Genomic DNA, 19,726 nt, shown 5'->3' with positions numbered 1-19,726 from the left:
ATGCTGAGATCTTTGCCCCATAAAAATCCCCCAATCTATGCCTCAGAGTTTTACGTTCACGGACAGACTTAAGAGATGAAATGAAAAAGGTAAAACCTGCTAATCTTCCCCTGGATTTCCTGATATGAAGTTGTCAAGCATCCAGAAACAAATGTATCAATTACATGGAAGGTTGTTTTGGAAATCTGGATGTAAAACAGGCTAACGTCTTACCAAAGCACGATTCCATCACCAACAGCTTTGAACAGATCATCAGTATTTGGGTTCATAGGAATAACGTGTCTGCAATCAGGATCATTTTCCAAAGCTTTGTTTATCCAGTTAACAAAGGCATATTTTTCTTCTTCTAAAATTGTGTTAAATAAGAAGAAATTAGTTCATACTTTAGGTTAATTTTTAATGTCAAAGTCTATAATATTTGTAAAGCAAGGTTGAAAGCTAATGTGTCATAAACAAGTGGTTATCCTCTTTAGAAAGCCACAGGACTGGATACAACACAACAATGAGGAATCAAAAAATTAATAAACAGAGCAGGTAAACTGACCGTCAGAAAAATGAGTTATAAAATTCTTTAAAAACTACATTTATAGTAGTTGCAGGCAATAAAGCCTATTGTTATGTGTATCATATGATATCACTTACAAGCTAACAAAATCATATAATAAGTGCCTACAATGGCCTTTATAGCAGTATTAGTCCCAAGCCCAATAATATGTGTACAGCACCTGTGTAAGGGCATCTCCCTTACTCAGTCCAGTGTAACAGTCTACAGTAAGTGAACCAGTTACCTGAGTATGAATGCTGTGTTCCTTCACTAGACAGCTCTGAAGTTCCTCCTAGAGCACAAATCCCTTCTTTCCTGTTGATTGCTTTGCGGAAAGTTTTAGCGATATCACTGCTCTTTACCTCTTGAAAAATCTATCAATTAAAATAATTTAGTTGACTCACAATTCATTTTCAATTAGGCACAAAAAATGTTGATTTTTTTCATATCTTGGCCACCTGCATTATTTTCCATAGGTGAAGCGTGTTAAAAGGAAAACTGGGCTTGCAGTGTTGCAGTGCTAAACAAGTACATTGCTACTAATGAGGAAGCATCAATTGCACACTCTTGTAAGAAACAGTAAGTGCTACATGCATCGAATCTATTTGAAGCCAAAAACTAGTATGGTTCAAAGGCACAAGTAAATCTGTTAATTTTCTATCAAGGACAGCTTTATTCTTTTCTTGGAGAGAGGAAGGTCAAGGATTCCCCCATTTAATAACACAACTCATAATGAAAAGAAAGATAAAAATTTATGGCTCCATCAAAAAAGTATTTTGTGGTCAGGCATGGTGGTGCACACCACTCAAGAGGCTGAGGCAGGAGGATCACCATATATTTGAGGCCAGCCTGGCTACACAGTGAGTTCAGGCCAGCCTTAACTACACAGTGAGATTCTCTCACAAAAGAAAACAAAACAAAACACCCTATTTGTGAATGATGGAGTAACTCAGTAGAATTCAACCAAAAGTTACAGAATAACAAGGTGAAAATGGTGGCTTGTGCCTGTAATCCCAGCATTTAGAGGGCTGAAGTAGAATTACAAGTTTGAGCTCAGACTGGGCGATCGTTTCTCAAAAAGTGCTGGGGAAATAGCCCACTTTAAAGCTTGGGTTCAACCTTAGTACCATATACCATATACATATATGAGGAGAGGAGGGAGGGAGGGAGGGAGGGAGGGAGAGAGAGAGAGAGAGAGAGAGAGAGAAGAGCAAGAAGAAGAAGAAGAAGAAAGAACAAAAATATAGAGAGAAGGAGGAAGGGGAGGGAAAGAGAGAGGAAAAAGAAAGGAACGAGGGAAGGAGACAGAGAAAGTGTTTCAAATCAGCAGCAATAGAGAATGACTACATAGAATAGATGTTAAAAAAATTGGTTTTCCAGTGATTGTCTTGTTTGGACATTTATGTGTCCAGTTTTTCCTCACAGTAAGAAACCTGGCCAATGAAGTTAACTTGTACAACCTAACTGTAAAAAAGCTAGGAGTAACGAAGTGAAATTCACATTCTGGTAAAAGTGTCGTTGAATGGACATTCTAAACATCTCTCTCTATACATCCTAAATACTAGAATTTGTCAAATCCCCAAATTTGTTCTTTATGTATCAATGTGTGTAGCTAAATTAGCCAGTGCACAACAAATAGAAGCAAGATGTAGCTACTTTATAAAACTTTCTTTCAATGCTGTATAAAACTCATATTTAAGGGGACTCATTAAAAGAAACTTGAGGGCTGGGGATTTAGCTCAGCAGCATAAGTGCCTGCCTTGTAAATGCGTGGTCATGAGTTTGATCCCCAGTACTGATAAAAAAATTTAACAGAAACTTGCAAGATTATAATGGAAAATTTGTTGAACAAATGCAAAATAACTCAAAGGTCTTTGGTGTTGCTGACAAATACATACTCAAGTACTCATCCTAGGACATCATAAGTTTTGTCCTGAGGCTCACAGAAGATGGGTCACAATACAGAGCGGTTAACAGATCAGACAAATGTAGTTCATGTGACACTAAGCCTTGTACAACACTGTGTCAAGGTCTTTTACTATTTAGTCTTTCTAGAAGGGCGCTTTTCTGTAATTAGTCTACTAGAGAAAGTGACCTTTTGTTACTGGTAGAAATGTTGCTAAACAGTACAAACAAATGCAGTCAGTGGATCAAGCACCAAGTAATCTTTTCTTAAATCATGAATTTTGTTGGATCTGTAAATGTGGTGTGTGTGTGTGTGTGTGTGTGTGTGCGCGCGCGCGCGCGCATATGTATGTGCGTGTGCGTGTGCGTGTGCGTGTGTGTGTGTGTGTGTGTGTGTGTGTGTGTGTTATTGGGGATTGAACTAAGCGTCTTTGTACTCAGCTATATACCAGATTTTTTTTTATTTTTTTATTTTTTAGATGAAGGTCTTTCAAAGTTTGTCCAGGCTGGCCTCAAACTTGGATTCCTTTTGCCTCAACCTTCCATAGTACTGGAATTATAGGAATGTACCATTATTCCTGGCCTATAAACAATTTTATTTAAGAAAATAGTAAGCAGTGGCTGGGGATTTAGCTCAGCGGTATAAGTGCCTGCCTTGCAAGCAGGTGGTCGTGAGTTTGATCCCTGGTACCGATAAAAAAAAAAAAAAAAAAAAAAAAGCAATATTTTTACAAATTCAAGCTTGTTTCCAAAGCTGAAATTTTGTGCTATACCTGTAATTTTAGAAGCAATATTGTAGAATTGATGTGTGTGTGTACCTATGTCTATATACATATACACACATACACATTAACTCTTCTAAATATTGCATACAACCAATAAAATAACCTTTCCTCCACTATAGATATTATGCCAACTCTTGCAGTACAGGTAACTTTACAAGTATTAAAATTTTTGTTTATAATTGATTTTTTTCAGTCTAACCTTTATTTCATTTGGTTTGTCTTACACTTCCAAGCCAAGATTATACAATGAAATAGCTATGGGAATGTAGCAAAGACAACTGTAATGCATTCTAACCCCATAATTTTCCCTTTCTTAAGAATTCATCCACTCAGGGAAAACACAGAATTTACTAGTCTACCCCATTCTAAACTCTACCTTGTTTAGTAAAACACTATCAAATAAATTAAAATCTGATCATTGTGTATTTCCTCATATTGATGTACCATAAATCACTGCAATTACAAAATGTTACTGCCTCAGAATGAGACATAAAAGTGGGTGTTTTTGTTTCAAGCATCATTTACTTCTGAAAATTAGGTGGTTTCAATAATAACAAATTCAAATTTGTATGCTTCATAGAAAATTGGAATAATTCAAATGAAAAAATAATAAAAAAGAAAGTCTTTCCTATACAATATCCCAATGTAAGTTGGGTGTGATGGTACATGCCTGTAATCCCAGCATTAGGGAGGCTGGGGCAGGAGGATCATTGCAAGTTTGTGACCAGAGTGGGCCACAAAGTGAGTTCAAGGTCAGACTGAACTGTATAGTGAGACCCTGTCTCAAAAAAGACACACACACACACACATATATATATCTCCGAATGCAAATAAACTCTTGATGCTTGGAAATAATGAATAAAATTATAGTTAAATTTGTTAACTTTCAATTGTCTTTTACATTGTGTGTGTGTGTGTGTGTGTGTGTGTGTGTGTGTGTGTGGTGGGGGGGCAGGGATGTTCTGTGATTGAGACACATCCCTAGCTCATAAAAGTCTTTTATTTTTGAAGACAGGTTCTCTTCAAGTTGCTCAGGCTAACCTTAAACTTTAAGTCCAGCTTTCTGAGTGGCTCTCATTAGAAGCATACTCTATCACATGTGACTCTACATATTTTTAAATATTCATAAATTCTTTCAGTTAAGTTAAATTTTTTTTCAGTTTCATAGTATCTTCTTGTGCTCTTTAGACTTAAAAATTTTTCAAAGGATAAAATTTGCTTGTCTCTCAAGTTGATTCACTGCATGAGAATCTGCATTTTCCTTTCTGCTGTAGTAAATACATTGGTAGAATGGATGATAAAGCTATTTGAGTATAAGTTTTTTCTTAACAGGAATCTCCGAAACCAGAGACAGCACAAGGCAGACTACTGTGCTGCAGGCTTCTGAGTTCATCTTTTCCAAAGGTGCCTCAGTGACCCTAATGAGCTCATTCTTGTGGGCTGTCTTCCCCTCACTGGGAGCACTTTTTTTGTTATCTCTGAACAAACTGCTGGTATCCTCTGCAGGCAGCAACATCCATTCTCATTCCTGACACCATTTTCAGTCTCTTTTGTGGAATATATAATTCTTATTCCTTTCATAAGTTTCACTGGCTTTCTCCCAAAGACTTTCAGCAGCAACTAGCTAACTCCTCGTGACCCCAAAGTTAGCTGGCACAGGCCTAGTGGCCAAACCAAAACAATCCAGAAGCTTATGACTTAAGAAGGAAAGATTTCAGCCAAACTTGGAAAAAAAAAATCAACCAGTTTCCACTGTTTGGGGCTTACTTCCAAAGAAGCAGGTTGGAATTTTTCCTTTTTTTTGGAATTTGTTTTAAGCCCATACTTAGAAAGGAAAAGTAGAAAAGTAAGGAGCCAGAGCTACCAGATGTGGTGGCACATGCTTGTAATTCCAGCACTTTGGAGGCTGAGGCAGGCAGATTTTGAGTTCAAGGCCCAATCTCAATAAATAAAAATAGTAGCTGGGTGTGACAGCACAGGCATATAATTCCAGCTACTTCGTAAGCTGGACAGGAAAATCACTTTAGCCCAGGAGTTTGGGTTAGGGATGGGCAATGTAGTAAGGCTCCCATCTCAAAACAGAAAGAAAGAAAGAAAGGAAGAAAGAAAGAAAGAAAGAAAGAAAGAAAGAAAGAAAGAAAGAAAGAAAGAAAGAAAGAGAAAGAAAGAAAGAAAAAAAGAAAGAGAGAAAGAAAGAAAGAAAGAGAAAGGAAATCATCTCAACAACTAACACCTATGTAGCATTTACTACATGCCTAGCACTGTTCTAAGCATTTTACTTACTCTGTATGTATTACTTAAACCTGTAAACCCAGTACAAATGGTGAAACTCCTCAAAAAGGAAAATAACTTATCACTATGCAACAGCAAGTTTCTCATTGTGAAAATAATAATTCAATAGTCATTTCTTCCCAAAGAACTTACTGCCATACCAGCATTTCACAAGTGGAAGAAAAATATGCCTATTATCTTATAAGCATAAAAATTTAGTAATTTAATTTTGAAATACTTAGAAGAGACAAAAACAAACTGTTAAGTTTTTGCATTTGAAGTTTACATTTAATTGTGGTGGTTTTTCTGCTATATGTGCTCTCCAAGATTAATGTAAACTGATTTTGTTTGTAGCTTGGATTACAAGCAACACTTCTTAAGCTACAATTTAAAAAAACCTGACACGCAAGAGCATGTTTATTTCTCATCCCTCAAACTAATATCTAACAAGATAACACACTCCTCATTTCTTGACTAAACTCTACTCATACTTTGTTTGTATCAGAGCTAATCAGTCAGCATTCATTGCTACTTGGAGCTGCTTTAAATTTACAATTAAACATGCAGTCACAAAGGGAGCAAGTTATACATCGGAGGACATGCAAGTGCTCAAATTGCAAATCAACTGCAACTTACTATTGAATACAGAATTCAAAACAAAAGCCTTTGGCCATAACTGGAGATAAAAATAGTGGGAGGAAATCAGTATTTCAAAAGAAAAATGGCAAGAACTATATCATTACAATTATAACACAAGTCTGCATTTTAAGACAATAACACTAGCACAAAATGCTGACAGCTGACTAGACATCATTAGTCAATTCTCTTCTTGATCTTCTAGAGTTGTTTTGAAGGCATTAACTCTTAATCAGAGAGAACAAACTAAAATTTCACGTGCCATACTGAGCCACAGTTAACAAGTAGGAAAATGAGTTATAATTGCAGCTGTCTTGAGGCAAAAATAAGCCATGGAAAGGGAGGATAGAGGTACTGGCAAATTTATGAAAAATATTACACACTACTTTTTAGCTTGGAATAAATTAAAAGGAGTGTCCAATAAGAGGTAGTCAAACTCAGCCTTAAGTTAATAATAAGTAAATGAATAAAATCTTAATGATGTTCTTAGCTGAGGGAAGAAGCATAGCTATTCTTTATATTCCAAATAGCTTGTCAATAAATATAAACTGAAAATGACAGAAGTCTAGAAAATATAGAGTTAAACTGTTAGCAGCTGAAAGCGGTAGGCTTTGATAGGGAACCAAGTGCCTGCCATACATAGCCTTTCCAAGTACCAAGCGCAAAACACTAAAGTAAGTACTAGAAGGAGGAGTCAGGGCGGTTGTAAAACCAACTTGGAATCTTGAGGCACATTTGATGACACTAGAGAAAAAACCGAAAAATTTAAATGCCTCTTCCAATGGACTAAAAAGATATGCTTCTAACATTTAATTATCAAAATGATCGCCCTAGAGAAAATGGTAGACTTAAATACCACTACCACAGGAGGAGAAAGCATTTTTTAATCAGAAGGTTCAACTTAGGAAACTTCTAAGACTGTGAGTCAGCGTGTATCCTTAAAATTGTGGAGCATAGAATTCACTGCAGGAAAGAGAAGGAACGCTTCAAGGATGTCATTTAGCACCTTGAAGGATGCCCTGTAATGACGCCCCTGGAGTCTGTTCACCTTATACAATGAGCACTGTATTGTATCTTTGTTCTTTTCCTCAACTCTTACACGATATTTAGTGGCTGAAAGAACTAGTCAAATTGAGTGGGCAGGGCAACATAGATATTGTTAGTTATATGATTGATAACGTGGCATATTTAGCAACTTTATGTAATGTTATTTATAAGGTCCCACTAGACAAAGGAATACTTAATTACTCTAATAACTGTGGATTCTCACATACTTACATAAACAAATTCATCAAAACTTATCTTCCCATCTTTGTTTCTGTCACCATCCAGCATGAGTTTCTGAATAATTTCTCTCACTTTATATCCAGGCAATGGCATATTAGCTTCCTTGAAAAGTTCATGAAGTTCATAGTCACAAATGAATCCATTGCTGTTGAGATCTTTGTAACAAGGGAAAGCAATAAAAAAGGGGAAAAATAGAAGAAATGTGTTGATAAAGTGAAAGTATCTTTCTCCTTCATTTCTGGCTCAGTTCACAAGCTCACCTTATTACAATCTTCTATTTTTGGTGCCCAAAGATGTTTGAAAGGGAAATGCACATTTTAAGGGAAAGAACAAGGTTTTACATCACATACCCCGCACTTAAAACAGTACACAAGAAGCTTTACATAAAAATAGCATCCCTAATTTTAAGAAAATATTGTTAGTTAATATAACTATTATTAAGCTGCAGACCTAAGAGGACATTACAAAAGCGATACATTGTACACCAACGAAACACCGGCCTGGTACAACACAATTTTTACTGTGCATATTTAGGAGTTTTATGTTTTTGTTGCATTAATCTACATACAATAAGTTTTATGAATTAGCACTGATTCTATTCCAAAGTACACCTGAAATGAAGCAACCACTTCCAGGACCATTTGTTTTTTCAAGAGTTAATGTAAATAAACACTATTCCAAGACAAATATAACGTTCATAAAGATGAATGCAGTACTCAGTAAAGCAGATGTTCAATACATCTCTATAAATAACGTTTTTATTTTTGTGCTATTGCCGTTTTAGGAGAATATGTATAGAAGTACCGATTAAATGAGCAGTGCTTATTCTGAAACTGTTAGAAATGGCAGGGGAGAAAAAAACTAAGCTAGGGCGCAGCTCCGTGATAGTATGCTTGCTTCATGTGTATGAGGCCCTGTGTTCCAACCTTAGCACTACAAATAACAAAAACAAAACAAAACAATCCCGATCAATGACCAAAGGCTGATCTATTGAAAAGGAGGGCTAATGTCCTAAGGGTTATAAGCACTTAAGTATATTTGGTTTTTGTTTGTTTGGCTTTTTGTTGTTGTTCTTTTTGAAACAGAGTCTTGCTATAGAGTTCAGGCTGATGTTGAACTCACAGTATAGCTCAGGCTATACTTACAGGGATCCTCCTGTCTCAGTCTTGTAAGTGCTGGAATTACAGGTATGTGCCACCACACCTGGCTAGTATAAATATTCAGTGAATAGATTTTTACTTTCACCAGCAAATATCAAATGCAGAAATTAAATTATAATAGGTGAACTCAGGTACTGCCACATGTTGTAGTTCCAGCTACTTAGAAGTATGAAGCTAGAGGATCGCAAGTTTTAGGCCAGCTTGGGCAAGCTAGCCAGAGCCTGTCTTTTAAAAAAAAGCGGGGGAGCTAAGAATGTGGCCCTAGGTTTCACCCTAGTACTGAAAGAAAAGTTATAACTGAAAGATATAATTTGAATTTTGAACAGATAATGACTCAAGATGACTACAGCATCCTTCAAGGGAAGGTCTTTTAACTCAGTAATGTATTTGACATATCACTTCAAAGGTCTACCAGGTTCTACTGTTGGGACTAAGGATACAACAGACAAAAGACAGTCTTGTACTTGAGCTTACACACTAATCACAAAGCATAAAATAAAATATTACATGAGACATAAATATAAAATATAAAATAACAATATAAATGCTGTCAAAAAAATAAAGCAAGTTGAAGAGTTAGAGCAGAGGCTGCATTGCCCCTCTGAATCCCAGAGTCATTCAGAAATGAGTAGAGATATTTCTGATTGCTATGACTGGGCAGGGAGAAGATGCTCCTGGCATCCAATGGTACAGCCACGGGATGCTGCTAAACATCCTACAATGCATATGCTTCCCCTTATTATGCAATTCAGAGCTATGCAACCCAAAAGGTCAAGAGTGATTACATTAAGCAATCCTGGGTCATAGAGATGATGTAGAGGAATGCGATTTAGACAGAATGGTCAAGAAAGGCCACTTCGATGGGTTACATTTGAGTACAGATATGAGGTAAAGGAGAGAATCATGTGGCTATGTAGGGGAAGAAATTTAAGGTAGAGGAAATGGCAAATACAAAGTCTGGGATGAAGAAGTGCTTCTTGGGGGAATATTAGAGATCCAGCTTGCCCTGTGTAGAGCGAGCAAAGGGGAAAGTGCAAGGCAGCTTGTGTAGATTTCTAGACTATAGTACATATTTTGGATTTTAAGTGTTATCTAAATATAATCAAATTAGCTAATTTTGTCAATTACGAAATAGTAAATCTCCTACACGAAACCTCAGCAATACTTTGAAGGCTGATGAAATATGTGTGTGTGTGTGTGTGTGTGTGTGTGTGTGTGTATTTTTGTCCTGTTTTGTTTTTGTGGTGCTGAGGATTAAACTCACGGCCTTGAACATAAAAGGCAAATACTGTACCTCTGTATCTCCAGCCCAAAAGCTGATCAAATTTTGTGTTTAGTCACAATGGAGTGTACTTCTAGAGTCAAAGAGTCTTTTTTTCTCTACTGCTTGGAACTAAACACAGGCATGTGAAGAGCCTCATGCCCCCCAGTGATCTTTTCCTTCCTTCCTTCCTCCCTCCTTCCTTCCCTCTCTCCCTCCCTTCCTTCCTTCCTTTCTTTCAACTGTCTCCTTATGGAGTAACTCAGAGTCCAGCAGGCTGATGATCATCTGTCAGCATGTCATGTGCTGGGTTTACCACCAGGCACCATCACTCCCACCCAGCTCGTCAGACAGCCTTAAAAATTACTTACCACATTTTAAAAATCTATCAGTTAGTTGGGTAATGGCACACACCTGTAATCCCAGCTAGGTACTTGGGAGGCTGAGAAAGGAAATCACAAGTTGGTGGTCAACCTGGGCAATTTAGCAGGAGTTTGTCTCAAAAATAAAATTTAGAAAAGGGTGCAGGTAGAGCTGGGCGTGTAGCTCAGTGACTTGCCTGGCATGTTACAGGCCCTGAATCCAATTCCCAGTTCCACAAAATAAAACAAAAAGATAATAACAGCAAAGAAAAATTATCAATTAAAAATAGGTACTTTGGAAATATCAATTGTAGGCTACTCTATACTTCTGAAAATTATAGTTCCTTCAAGGTAAAGTATTCAATTTCCTGGGGGGCATATATTCACTTTCTTTGCTTTGAATTTATAAAAGGTCATATATCATGCTTTTCTATGTATAAACTGTTTAGATGTAGAAATCAAACAAGCAATATCTTGTTTGAACAAAGTAATCCACATAGCATTGTGGCAGAATTTGAGCAATCCTTTGATTTTTTTCTTTCTTAAATGTCTATGACCAAATTTATCCCCAGGTCCCAGGCAGAGGACTCAGAGTCCATGAACAGTAGAACAGTAGCAGCCATCTGGGCCAGACCACAGCATGATGAAATGAGGGCTGAATTTGACTTGACCGCAGGAGAGCAACTCTCGATATATGAGGAATCTTGGGTTCGCATATACCCACACCTGTGTAATGCCAATCTGTTTCTCCCATTTACTTTGTGAAGTTAATATGGACCTCAGTACTAGGAACTGAGTGTGACATAAATGAAAGGTACATAGCATAGTTGAAGGGACACGCAATGGGAGCAGTGTGACACAGGATGCAATTTCAACTTAGTACTACTTTGTGCAAGTCACCTCTCTAGATCTTAGTGTTCCTAGCTGTAAAAGGAGTGCTTTGGACCAAACATACAGTTTCTGATGTCCCTTTTGACTCACTGATTCTAAACCAGAACATGCAGGCTTTTATAGCCTTGTCCTCCCACACACATATTTTTGAAAACCAGAGACAGACTAATAATGCATATCAAAAACAGACCTAGTGATAATATTCGGATCACTACTATACCTCATTAGAGAAATATTATACTGTTTCATTTTAACTATCTTTAAAGAAGGAAATAGTTTACTCCTTTTAACTGTCAAAACTTCAGTGATTTTTGACGGAAAAATATTTTAAAATCTAGTCTCCCTTTCTGACTTCTGAAATGGCATAGCTGACAATAGTTAAATGTTTTGTTATTGACTCCAGTTTAGACCTGGCATAACAACGGAGTAGGTAGAGATATTTTAAGTTAAATAGTGGAAAACCAAAAGGGATTAAATCTACATGAAAGTGACCAAAGCACCAAGCCTCTATCTGGCAGTTTATTTGTATTAGGTGGAAATCAAGGGCTAGGATCAGGGAGCACTACTATTTGCATGAACTCTCTCTACAATAACCTCTCTTGAGCATTAATTAGAAGACAGCTTACTGATGTGATTAAAAGATGTCAGGAAGTAGCCACCCAAAAATATAACTAACATAAATTAACCACATGTGGAAGCTCCTTTTTTAAGTTAGAGCAGTAATAACAAATGTTTTTAAGTAAAGGACAGAAAAACATGAAAGGGTGTTGGAGTAATAAGAATTCGTTATTACACGAGAGTCTTTGTTATTAGGTTGCACATCTCCTGATTTAGATTTAGCCTTGCAAATAGGAAGCAATGCAAAAAAATATGTTTTTAGAATCACTGGTTGCCAGGCATTGACTGCAGGGGAAAAAAGCCTCTAATCCTGGATGACAGTTTTAAAACCAAAACTAAACAACTGACAAAATATACAGAAATAGCCCTAAAAAGACTGACTGGCAATTCATCAGGAAACCAAAACTTGACAGAAATATCCCTTAAATAACATTCAATCTCATTCCCTTTGTTCTAATCCTGTCCCCACTGGGCAGCTTTCAGATCTGTAATTTGGTTTTCTAAGTGAACACACCCACCAAGGAGGGCCCAAGTAGGCTAGCAAGGATGGCTCTCAGGTTGGGTTTCTTTCCAAATGTAGAAACCTGCTTTGATGTTGTTAACAATACCATGTACCGCCAGAGTGGGCGCATCTCTAGCCCAGCTACTCAGGAGGCTAAGGTAGGTTTGTTTGAGTCCAGGAGTTCAAGGCCAGCCTGGCAACATAGCAAGAAAATCCTGTCTCATCAAAATTAAAGTAAAATAAAATAAAGATATACTAAATACCCATGAATTGGCTTAGCTTAAATCAACCGCCCTGGCAAGCCGAGTATCTATTTGGTCACAGGCACTTCAGACCCCAAAGATGTAGAAATTAGACAAATCCCCTGAGTCTCACTTTAAATAGTATCTTTCAAATTCTTATAAAATATTTGAGTCACTTGGAAGACCTATCTTTTATATTCCCAAAGATAAGAAGAGCATGTGACATCTTTTAAAAGTTCTATCTAGACTTATACTTTCTTGTATTTCATCAGCAGATGTTAATCCACCTTATACTATCTCCTGCAATCAAAGATACTTTAGTGTTAGTGCTAGTAAATTATATCAAGCCATTCTTAGAGCTCCTAAATCACATATTTTGAAGAAAATAATTTAAATTTCAATAAGGCGGCAGAGAGAGCCTAAAATGGCAGCTAACAATTAATTTTATAAAATGTTCTCTCCCAGCTGGTCAAAGTACTTGAAAGACAAAATAGCATGCAATTACTTTTAAAGTACTTTTTATGTTAATTTTATTTCCAATCCCCAGTTAAAGCAAAGTAAAACCAAATGCATCCTTAAGCACTATCAGGGATCTGATGTGCTTTGAGAGGACAGAAAATGAGGTGGCATAATGGCATTTCAGAAGTGTCTCTCTCATCAGTAATATTAATCAGAAGCTCAAATTTGCATTAGAAGGTAAACTTTTCCTTTTGGAAATTTTGACATAAACATGGGAATTTAATAATGAATGAATCCAGAAAATACTGACCTACATTGAAAGCAATTTGAAAAACTGGGAACTAAGTCACAACCATCAAGCAAGATAGTGACCCTTTATTTTCTCATCAAAACTGTCAGAATTCTGGAAGCCATTTCTGGCTCATTTCCCACTTCTAACTATACATTGGCACAGGGTGGAAAAGCTCTGCATTTGGAAAATACATTTGTTTTAGCATTATATTTTCAACCAGCTGATAAAGCAGACATGAATGATCACTCAACCTATATTATCCAGGGCAGTCAAGGCTTCTGTCAGCACAAATCTCAAGTTTTTTGGTTCAGAAAATATGGTCAGTATGGGCAGACGTTAACAAGCACCAAGAAAAAGAAACACCACCTAACCACTGCACAAAATGCTGGCAGAAAATAAAGTGCTGACTTTTAATAAAAAGACCCAACATCCTTTAAGAAAAAGACAAACAAACAAAACAAAACAACTTTCATTACACTTTAAAAAATTCACTAAGTGCTCCCAATACAGCACAGACAGGCCCATCTTCTGTAGTGGTTACTGAATTCATCAGAAAAGAACCAACTGTTTGCTACAAGAAATTTTCTGTCTCTGTCTTTCTCAGATGACACATGTTAAACTCACATCTGCATTTTGTTTTAAAGGAAATCTCATTTTCTCTTATGAAGTATTATTTTAAATGCCAGTTACCTCTCCCCAACACCCTCCCTCAAGTAACCTCAGAATAAATAAACTTATTATACAGCCATGTTCCTGCAGAAGTTTGAATCACACCAAGAATGCATATCCTTAAAAGGAAATGTTTTCCCTCCCCTTGCATCCTGTTATTTAAGCTATTTTAAGGACTTGTCTGGAGAAAGCTGAGCCAGAATCCAAGTGGTTTTGATTTTAGCTGCTGTTTTATTGCCCTTGTCCAGGTGGTATGTGCTGCAATCTATCACTTCAAATACATCTTTTGGGGTGCAACTTTGTCTTATAAATCTGACAGTAGGAAAGACTAGAACTTCCTTTAACCCTCAGGTTGTGTGTGTGTGTGTGTGTGTGTGTGTGTGTGTGTGTGTGTGTGAGCATGTATGTACTGCTTTAACCATCCTTGTATCTATCTAAATCTGGAGCTGTTAGTTATAAAGAAGTCACATATTGTGTGCTCTCATCTGTGACACATATGCAGCCCCTTTATTAACTTAACTCTGGACAGTGCTCATTTAAGAATAAAAAAAGAAAACCAATCCAGTGCAGATTATATCCTTTTGGAAAAGCTGAATTTAAACATTTAGTTAGTGCAATATAATTCACTAATTTTTAGCCCCCCAAAATGACAACAGGAATCTAAATGTCTAACAATGGATTTGTACACACATAATCCTGAATGCTGATGAAAGTTTATAAAATATTGATGATTTAAAAGACTCAGGCAAAAGACTTTAGCAGAAGAATTTATATTCCACCCTGAGCTCCAAACAGTGAAGTCAAGCTTTCATTAGGCATTAAAAAGCAGCTGCTAAACATCTCCAGATGCTTAGCTAAATGCAGAGTTGGCCTTTCACAGCTTTTACCTTTTGAGGTAGCTCAGTGCAGCAAATAGAAGAGACAGTTTAATGAGTCCCAGCCAAAAGTAGACTAGGGCTTGCTACAATAAGAGTTCAATTGTGGATTCCTAAAGATAGAGGTCAAGTACAGCTGAAGACTGTATCGTTTAGAGGACTAAGACCAGGTAATCAAAAATGTTGCCTATCGATACTTTTTGCAACTATTTCTAGTAGTTCAGACATCATTTTTCACTAGGTGTTACTTCAAAAAAATGTACAAGATGAAGGCTAGAGTCATGCTTGACTGCTGGCTACTGCCTTAGTGTGCTACAGTTCTCAAAAAGTAACTGCTGACCTTATTCACTGACTGTGAGCTTTGTGGCACAGTCAGTTACTATGGCAGTAACATGTTAAAAAAATATCTCCACACATACCTCCCGGAGTGCGCTCCCAATCGCATGTGTGCTCTTGTTGTCTCCCACACATGTGTACTGTCTTCCATACTGTTGGTGCATGGTTTTCAGGCCATAATGAAATATCTTTTTTTTTTTTTTTTTTTGCCATACGAGGGATCAAACACTGAGTCTTGCATATGCCGGCCAAGCACTCAATGACTGAGCTACATCTCTACCTTTTTATTTTGAGGCAAGGTCTCACTTATGTTGTCCAGACAAGCCTTGCACTTGCAATGTTCCTGCCTTAGCCTCCCAAATATTGGATTTATAGGCCACACCACCATACTTAGTTCCAATACACATGCTTCTAATATTCCAGAGATAATTAACCTGATGGCACATTGAAAGACTACTGTTCGTTTATTTATTTAGTTGGGCTATAGCTTTTATTTTTAAGGCACCAACAAATGTGCATTGGCATAGTTCTATTTGATACTAAAAGTAAATTCAACTAAACCACCATTTTTTTGGTGGTATCACTTTGATGTGGCTTTTATATACTACATATTGGAAATTGGAAAAAAAAATCCTCAATATCCTGGGATGAGAGAAATCTGGTACAGCTAAAAATCACCACTACAAAAAATTTTTTGGCTTAGTTTGATAATTCTCATAGGACTACACCCACGCTATGTTTAGCCATTTAAGAACCCCATTATTCTTATATGTCAGAAGGGATGAATTTCATGTTAAAATTTCAGTGCAAATTTTCTTAGGAGACAAAAAAGTCCACTGGCAGGAATAAAGCAAAACTGAGTTTTATTGTATATGAACTTGTCCCTGTGGCAAGTAATAACCCAACTGATCACTAGCTTCTATAGCAAAATGACACTCTTAGAGTGCAAAAGACATTTTCTATTGGGTAAAATAATCAGTTCCTAACTGTTCTGAAAATTTTTAGCTTACCCTTTAAGAAAGAAGTTGTACAGAGTACTAGTATTTCAATTAAAACAAAAATTTAAAAGAGGAAGATGAGTTAAAGTTTGTGCTATTCAAACAGGAAATACTTGAAACAATTGTTGAGAAAATCGAAATAATTACATGAGACTGGAACTTAAAACTAAGCAGGTACAGAAAATGAGTGAGAAGGGACCTTTAAATCTTCATACTCAATATATTTCTAGTAAAGAGTTTTAAAGCACTATTAATTGATTGACCAAAACCTGTGATTAGTGGTAATTACAGAGATTTTCTCCACACGTTATGACTTTGCCAAATTTCTAAGGAGATAATCAAGGCTATTATTGTTAATAGATGGGGAAAATCATATAATGATTTCCATATTTTTTCACAATTGAGCTGAGGCAAAATTGTCCTCTCCATCCCTCTCTCCACAGGAGAGTATGTTAGAGTGTGTTTTAAAAATAAAGTTTCCCTGGATGAAAAAACAAAGTTCCATAACACCTTTGACAGTTGCCCAAAGGCTCTGCAATGAACAAGAACTAAAACTACAAAGATTCTAAAAGAAAATAAAAAATTCAGCTGGACTTTAAATGAATTTTTAAAAGACTGACTATATACAAGCCTATACACAGATATGCATATACATATTTAAGCATATACATACATATATATGTATAATGTGCTACAGTGTAATGAACAAAACTTTAAGGCTCTTTTGAATGTATAGGTGATGTGACAAAATCCCAATAAATCAAGATAATGTAAAGTTCCTTGTGATTCAATCAATATCATATTTACTGAGAACCTAACGTGTGTAGCATTGTACTAAATACTGAGAAGAGAATATAAAAGAGGAATGTTCAGAAAATGCCAAAATTTTGGACTCCAGCATTCTTATTTACAGCATATACATTAATAAGGATCTGAACATAGGAATATACGTCTGGTAGAGAATTCAGTAAGACTCATTCATGGTTTGATCTCCTGTCTTTGGTCAATTCTCTTTATATTTTTATGTTTTCAAGGAACAATTATGTTCTTTTACTGATAAGAGTATCCCAAGTTTTATCAGATAGAGTAATACTGGAATTAAATTTAAGAAGTATTGCATATAAGTATTTCCAGGATGCTGCCCTTGAGGACCAGGCCTATTCAACTAACAACAAACATTTGTCTTATAAGTCAAGCTTTGAAGAGTAAACAATCACAACATTAACAAGGTAAGGACCATACCCTAACATTTTATTCATAATGAAACAAATTAAGCTGTCCCCAACATTGAAAGATGAGTATATATAAAGCAAGAGGATCAGAGGAAATACATTTCCAAAACAGTTATAAGATTGGCAAGAATAACAGAGAAAGAAAAAAAGAACAAAGAAAATACCTCCTGTAGCCAAGAAATCACTTGCTGCTTTTCATAATTATTCTTATATCAGACTATGTAGTACTCTTCTACAGTAAGTCATATCTACTAAAATACTACTTGTTAAAAATGCATGCAAAATTGTGTTAGATTCAGGATTACTCCATTTTTTTTTTAGTTAGACTTCTGATGGAGTCGTGAATATACTCTGGCTGGAGTTATTTTTCCTAAGACATATTGTTATTATTAAATGCCTTTATAGAAAATGTTGACCATAAATATATGGCAGTAGAGATGTATCCTCCTTCTGTTTTCACTAATGAGATTTTTAGTGCAGTTTTAAGAATAAATTCTGATTTAAATAGCTAATCTTTATGATCCAACTTTATGATCTCTCCTTTAGTATATGTGACACTGAGCAGCCATAGTTGACCTCTCTAAGCACATAGTGACTCATACGGAGTAGCTCTTTAGAGAAACCCAGTTTTCTGTCTTCTACAGACTGTTTCCATAGCTGCTCAATTGTAAGACATGATATTAAAAAACAATCCAAATGGCATGTTGTGCCTTCATCTTATGTTGATGCTTTAATTTAACATGAAAAGGTAGAACAATCTGCATAATGCAAAGGCATGGAAGAACTAAGAGAGAAACAGTATAAGGAAGGATAAATACCGTTAGATAGTTTCAGAGGTCTCACATTCCTTTAGGAACAGGCAAAAGATTCAAATTCTCTCCTCAGAAAAGCATGATACCTAAAATACAGTAACATGTGCCACAAGAATCTTAGGAGCCATGGTGAGGCCTAATTAACAACTGGAACCCTGGACTACAAATTCTTGAACATATTAAATGCTTGATATAACTAGAAATAATATAGTTTTAAATGTAGCTTGCAGAACTTGATCCCAGCTACTTTAACTATCTTGCCCCAAGGCTTCTGATTAATATTCCATGCAGTTTTGTTTTAGAGAAATGACTGTTATTGAGACAAAACAAAAGATTGCCTTCTTAATAGTAATATTGTAAAACACACTCACCAACTTTTGCAAAGGCCTCTTTGAGTTCATCAAGCTCATCTTTGGAAATCTGAGTGGCAGCCATCTCATCCATTTAAAGATCTAAAGACAAGTCAAAGTTTTCAGACTTAAAAAGAGTTTGTGATGAGTATATTATAAGCACTCTTGCTAACTTCTCAGTTAGAAATATTTTGAACAAAATTGTAAACTACTGAGATAATTTAAACAAGTTAGGATATCTGTAGCTATATCCATAATAAAGAAAGACATGCGAATCCCTCATTTACTAAAAGTTATCAGAAAAATATTTCCAAATTTCCCTTTTAAGGACAAAAATCCTAAACTATGTGCAGTGTGTCAGGAGGGTCAAGGTACCCAGCAATGACAGGAAATAAACACATGATAGAAATTCTTCATCAAACAAGCCAAAGCTAAAGATGAAAATTACTTGACCAGTGATGTGTGTAAAATGTCATTTTCATATTAAGCCGCTTTCACAGTCATTCACTTAAAATAGCAATTTTCAAATAAGATACTGATATCTATTAACCACTTGTTTAAGGTGGGGTAAAGAGGAATCAAATAAAACAAATATGTTTGCTTTTAATATGGAAACCATATAACTGTGTTAATGCACTTTTTTTTTTTGCAGCTAACTGGTATTATCTGAGTTTCTACCCTTTCCACTTTAACCTTACTGGATATGTTTAAGCAGTACATCAGGGGTTTAACCAATAGAATAGACTGTAGGCCAACTGTGAGTTATCACTTGCTTTTGTATGATTCCCCAACCTAAGCAAGGTTTTTGCAGGAATTTTGCAGTCAATTTCAATCATAGAGCATATTGGAAAATACTATTCTTATCAGACTTGCATCACAAAATCATACCCCATTATTATTGTACTTTGAACTATGTCAATAAAAATTTATAGAAATATTTAGTACACTTAACTTCATCTCCTGACATGATATATATGATCTGGACCTTTAAAGAAAAGCTTTGTTGACCCCTGTAATAGAGCAGTCTGTATCACAATTGGTAGTCTCCAAATACAAACTGATTAACAATTTGGGACAATGGAAAAAGAAAATGAATATATGTTGCCATTTCATGTTCTTTTTTCTCTTAATTTCAAACAGACTTTTAGAAAAATTTAAGGGTCATAAGAAACTTAAGCAGAAAGTATAGAGAGCTCCCTACATACCCTGACTCCACATATGCATAGCCTCCCCATTACC

General features: G+C 36.0%; 1 protein-coding gene and 2 non-coding genes across 6 annotated transcripts in view; 1 reads left to right on the top strand and 2 right to left on the bottom strand.

Moving 5' to 3' along the window:
• Window positions 1–19,726, bottom strand: part of Pls3 (plastin 3) — a 92,900-nt gene that overhangs the window by 17,822 nt on the left and 55,352 nt on the right. For all 4 annotated transcript variants that reach the window (XM_063246299.1, XM_063246302.1, XM_063246300.1 and 1 more), the window contains exons 2-5: window positions 18,509–18,589; window positions 7,420–7,583; window positions 789–918; window positions 214–346 (exon numbers count right to left, since the gene is read on the bottom strand). In XM_063246299.1, coding sequence (XP_063102369.1) covers window positions 214–346; window positions 789–918; window positions 7,420–7,583; window positions 18,509–18,581 — 500 coding nt within the window. In that variant the 5' untranslated portion in view covers window positions 18,582–18,589. The remainder of the gene's footprint in view (window positions 1–213; window positions 347–788; window positions 919–7,419; window positions 7,584–18,508; window positions 18,590–19,726) is intronic.
• Window positions 10,756–10,886, bottom strand: LOC111756146 (small nucleolar RNA SNORA5). Its single transcript, XR_002790627.1, has one exon. It is a non-coding gene; the product is annotated as a small nucleolar RNA SNORA5 (small nucleolar RNA).
• On the top strand, window positions 15,026–15,155 carry LOC111756145 (small nucleolar RNA SNORA3/SNORA45 family). Its single transcript, XR_002790626.2, has one exon. It is a non-coding gene; the product is annotated as a small nucleolar RNA SNORA3/SNORA45 family (small nucleolar RNA).

This window comes from Cavia porcellus, unplaced genomic scaffold, assembly GCF_034190915.1.
Source record: "Cavia porcellus strain 051 isolate PalLab524CR breed Dunkin Hartley unplaced genomic scaffold, mCavPor4.1 scaffold_3, whole genome shotgun sequence".
Classification (NCBI taxonomy): domain Eukaryota; kingdom Metazoa; phylum Chordata; class Mammalia; order Rodentia; family Caviidae; genus Cavia; species Cavia porcellus.
This window is presented reverse-complemented; position numbering and strand designations above follow the sequence as displayed.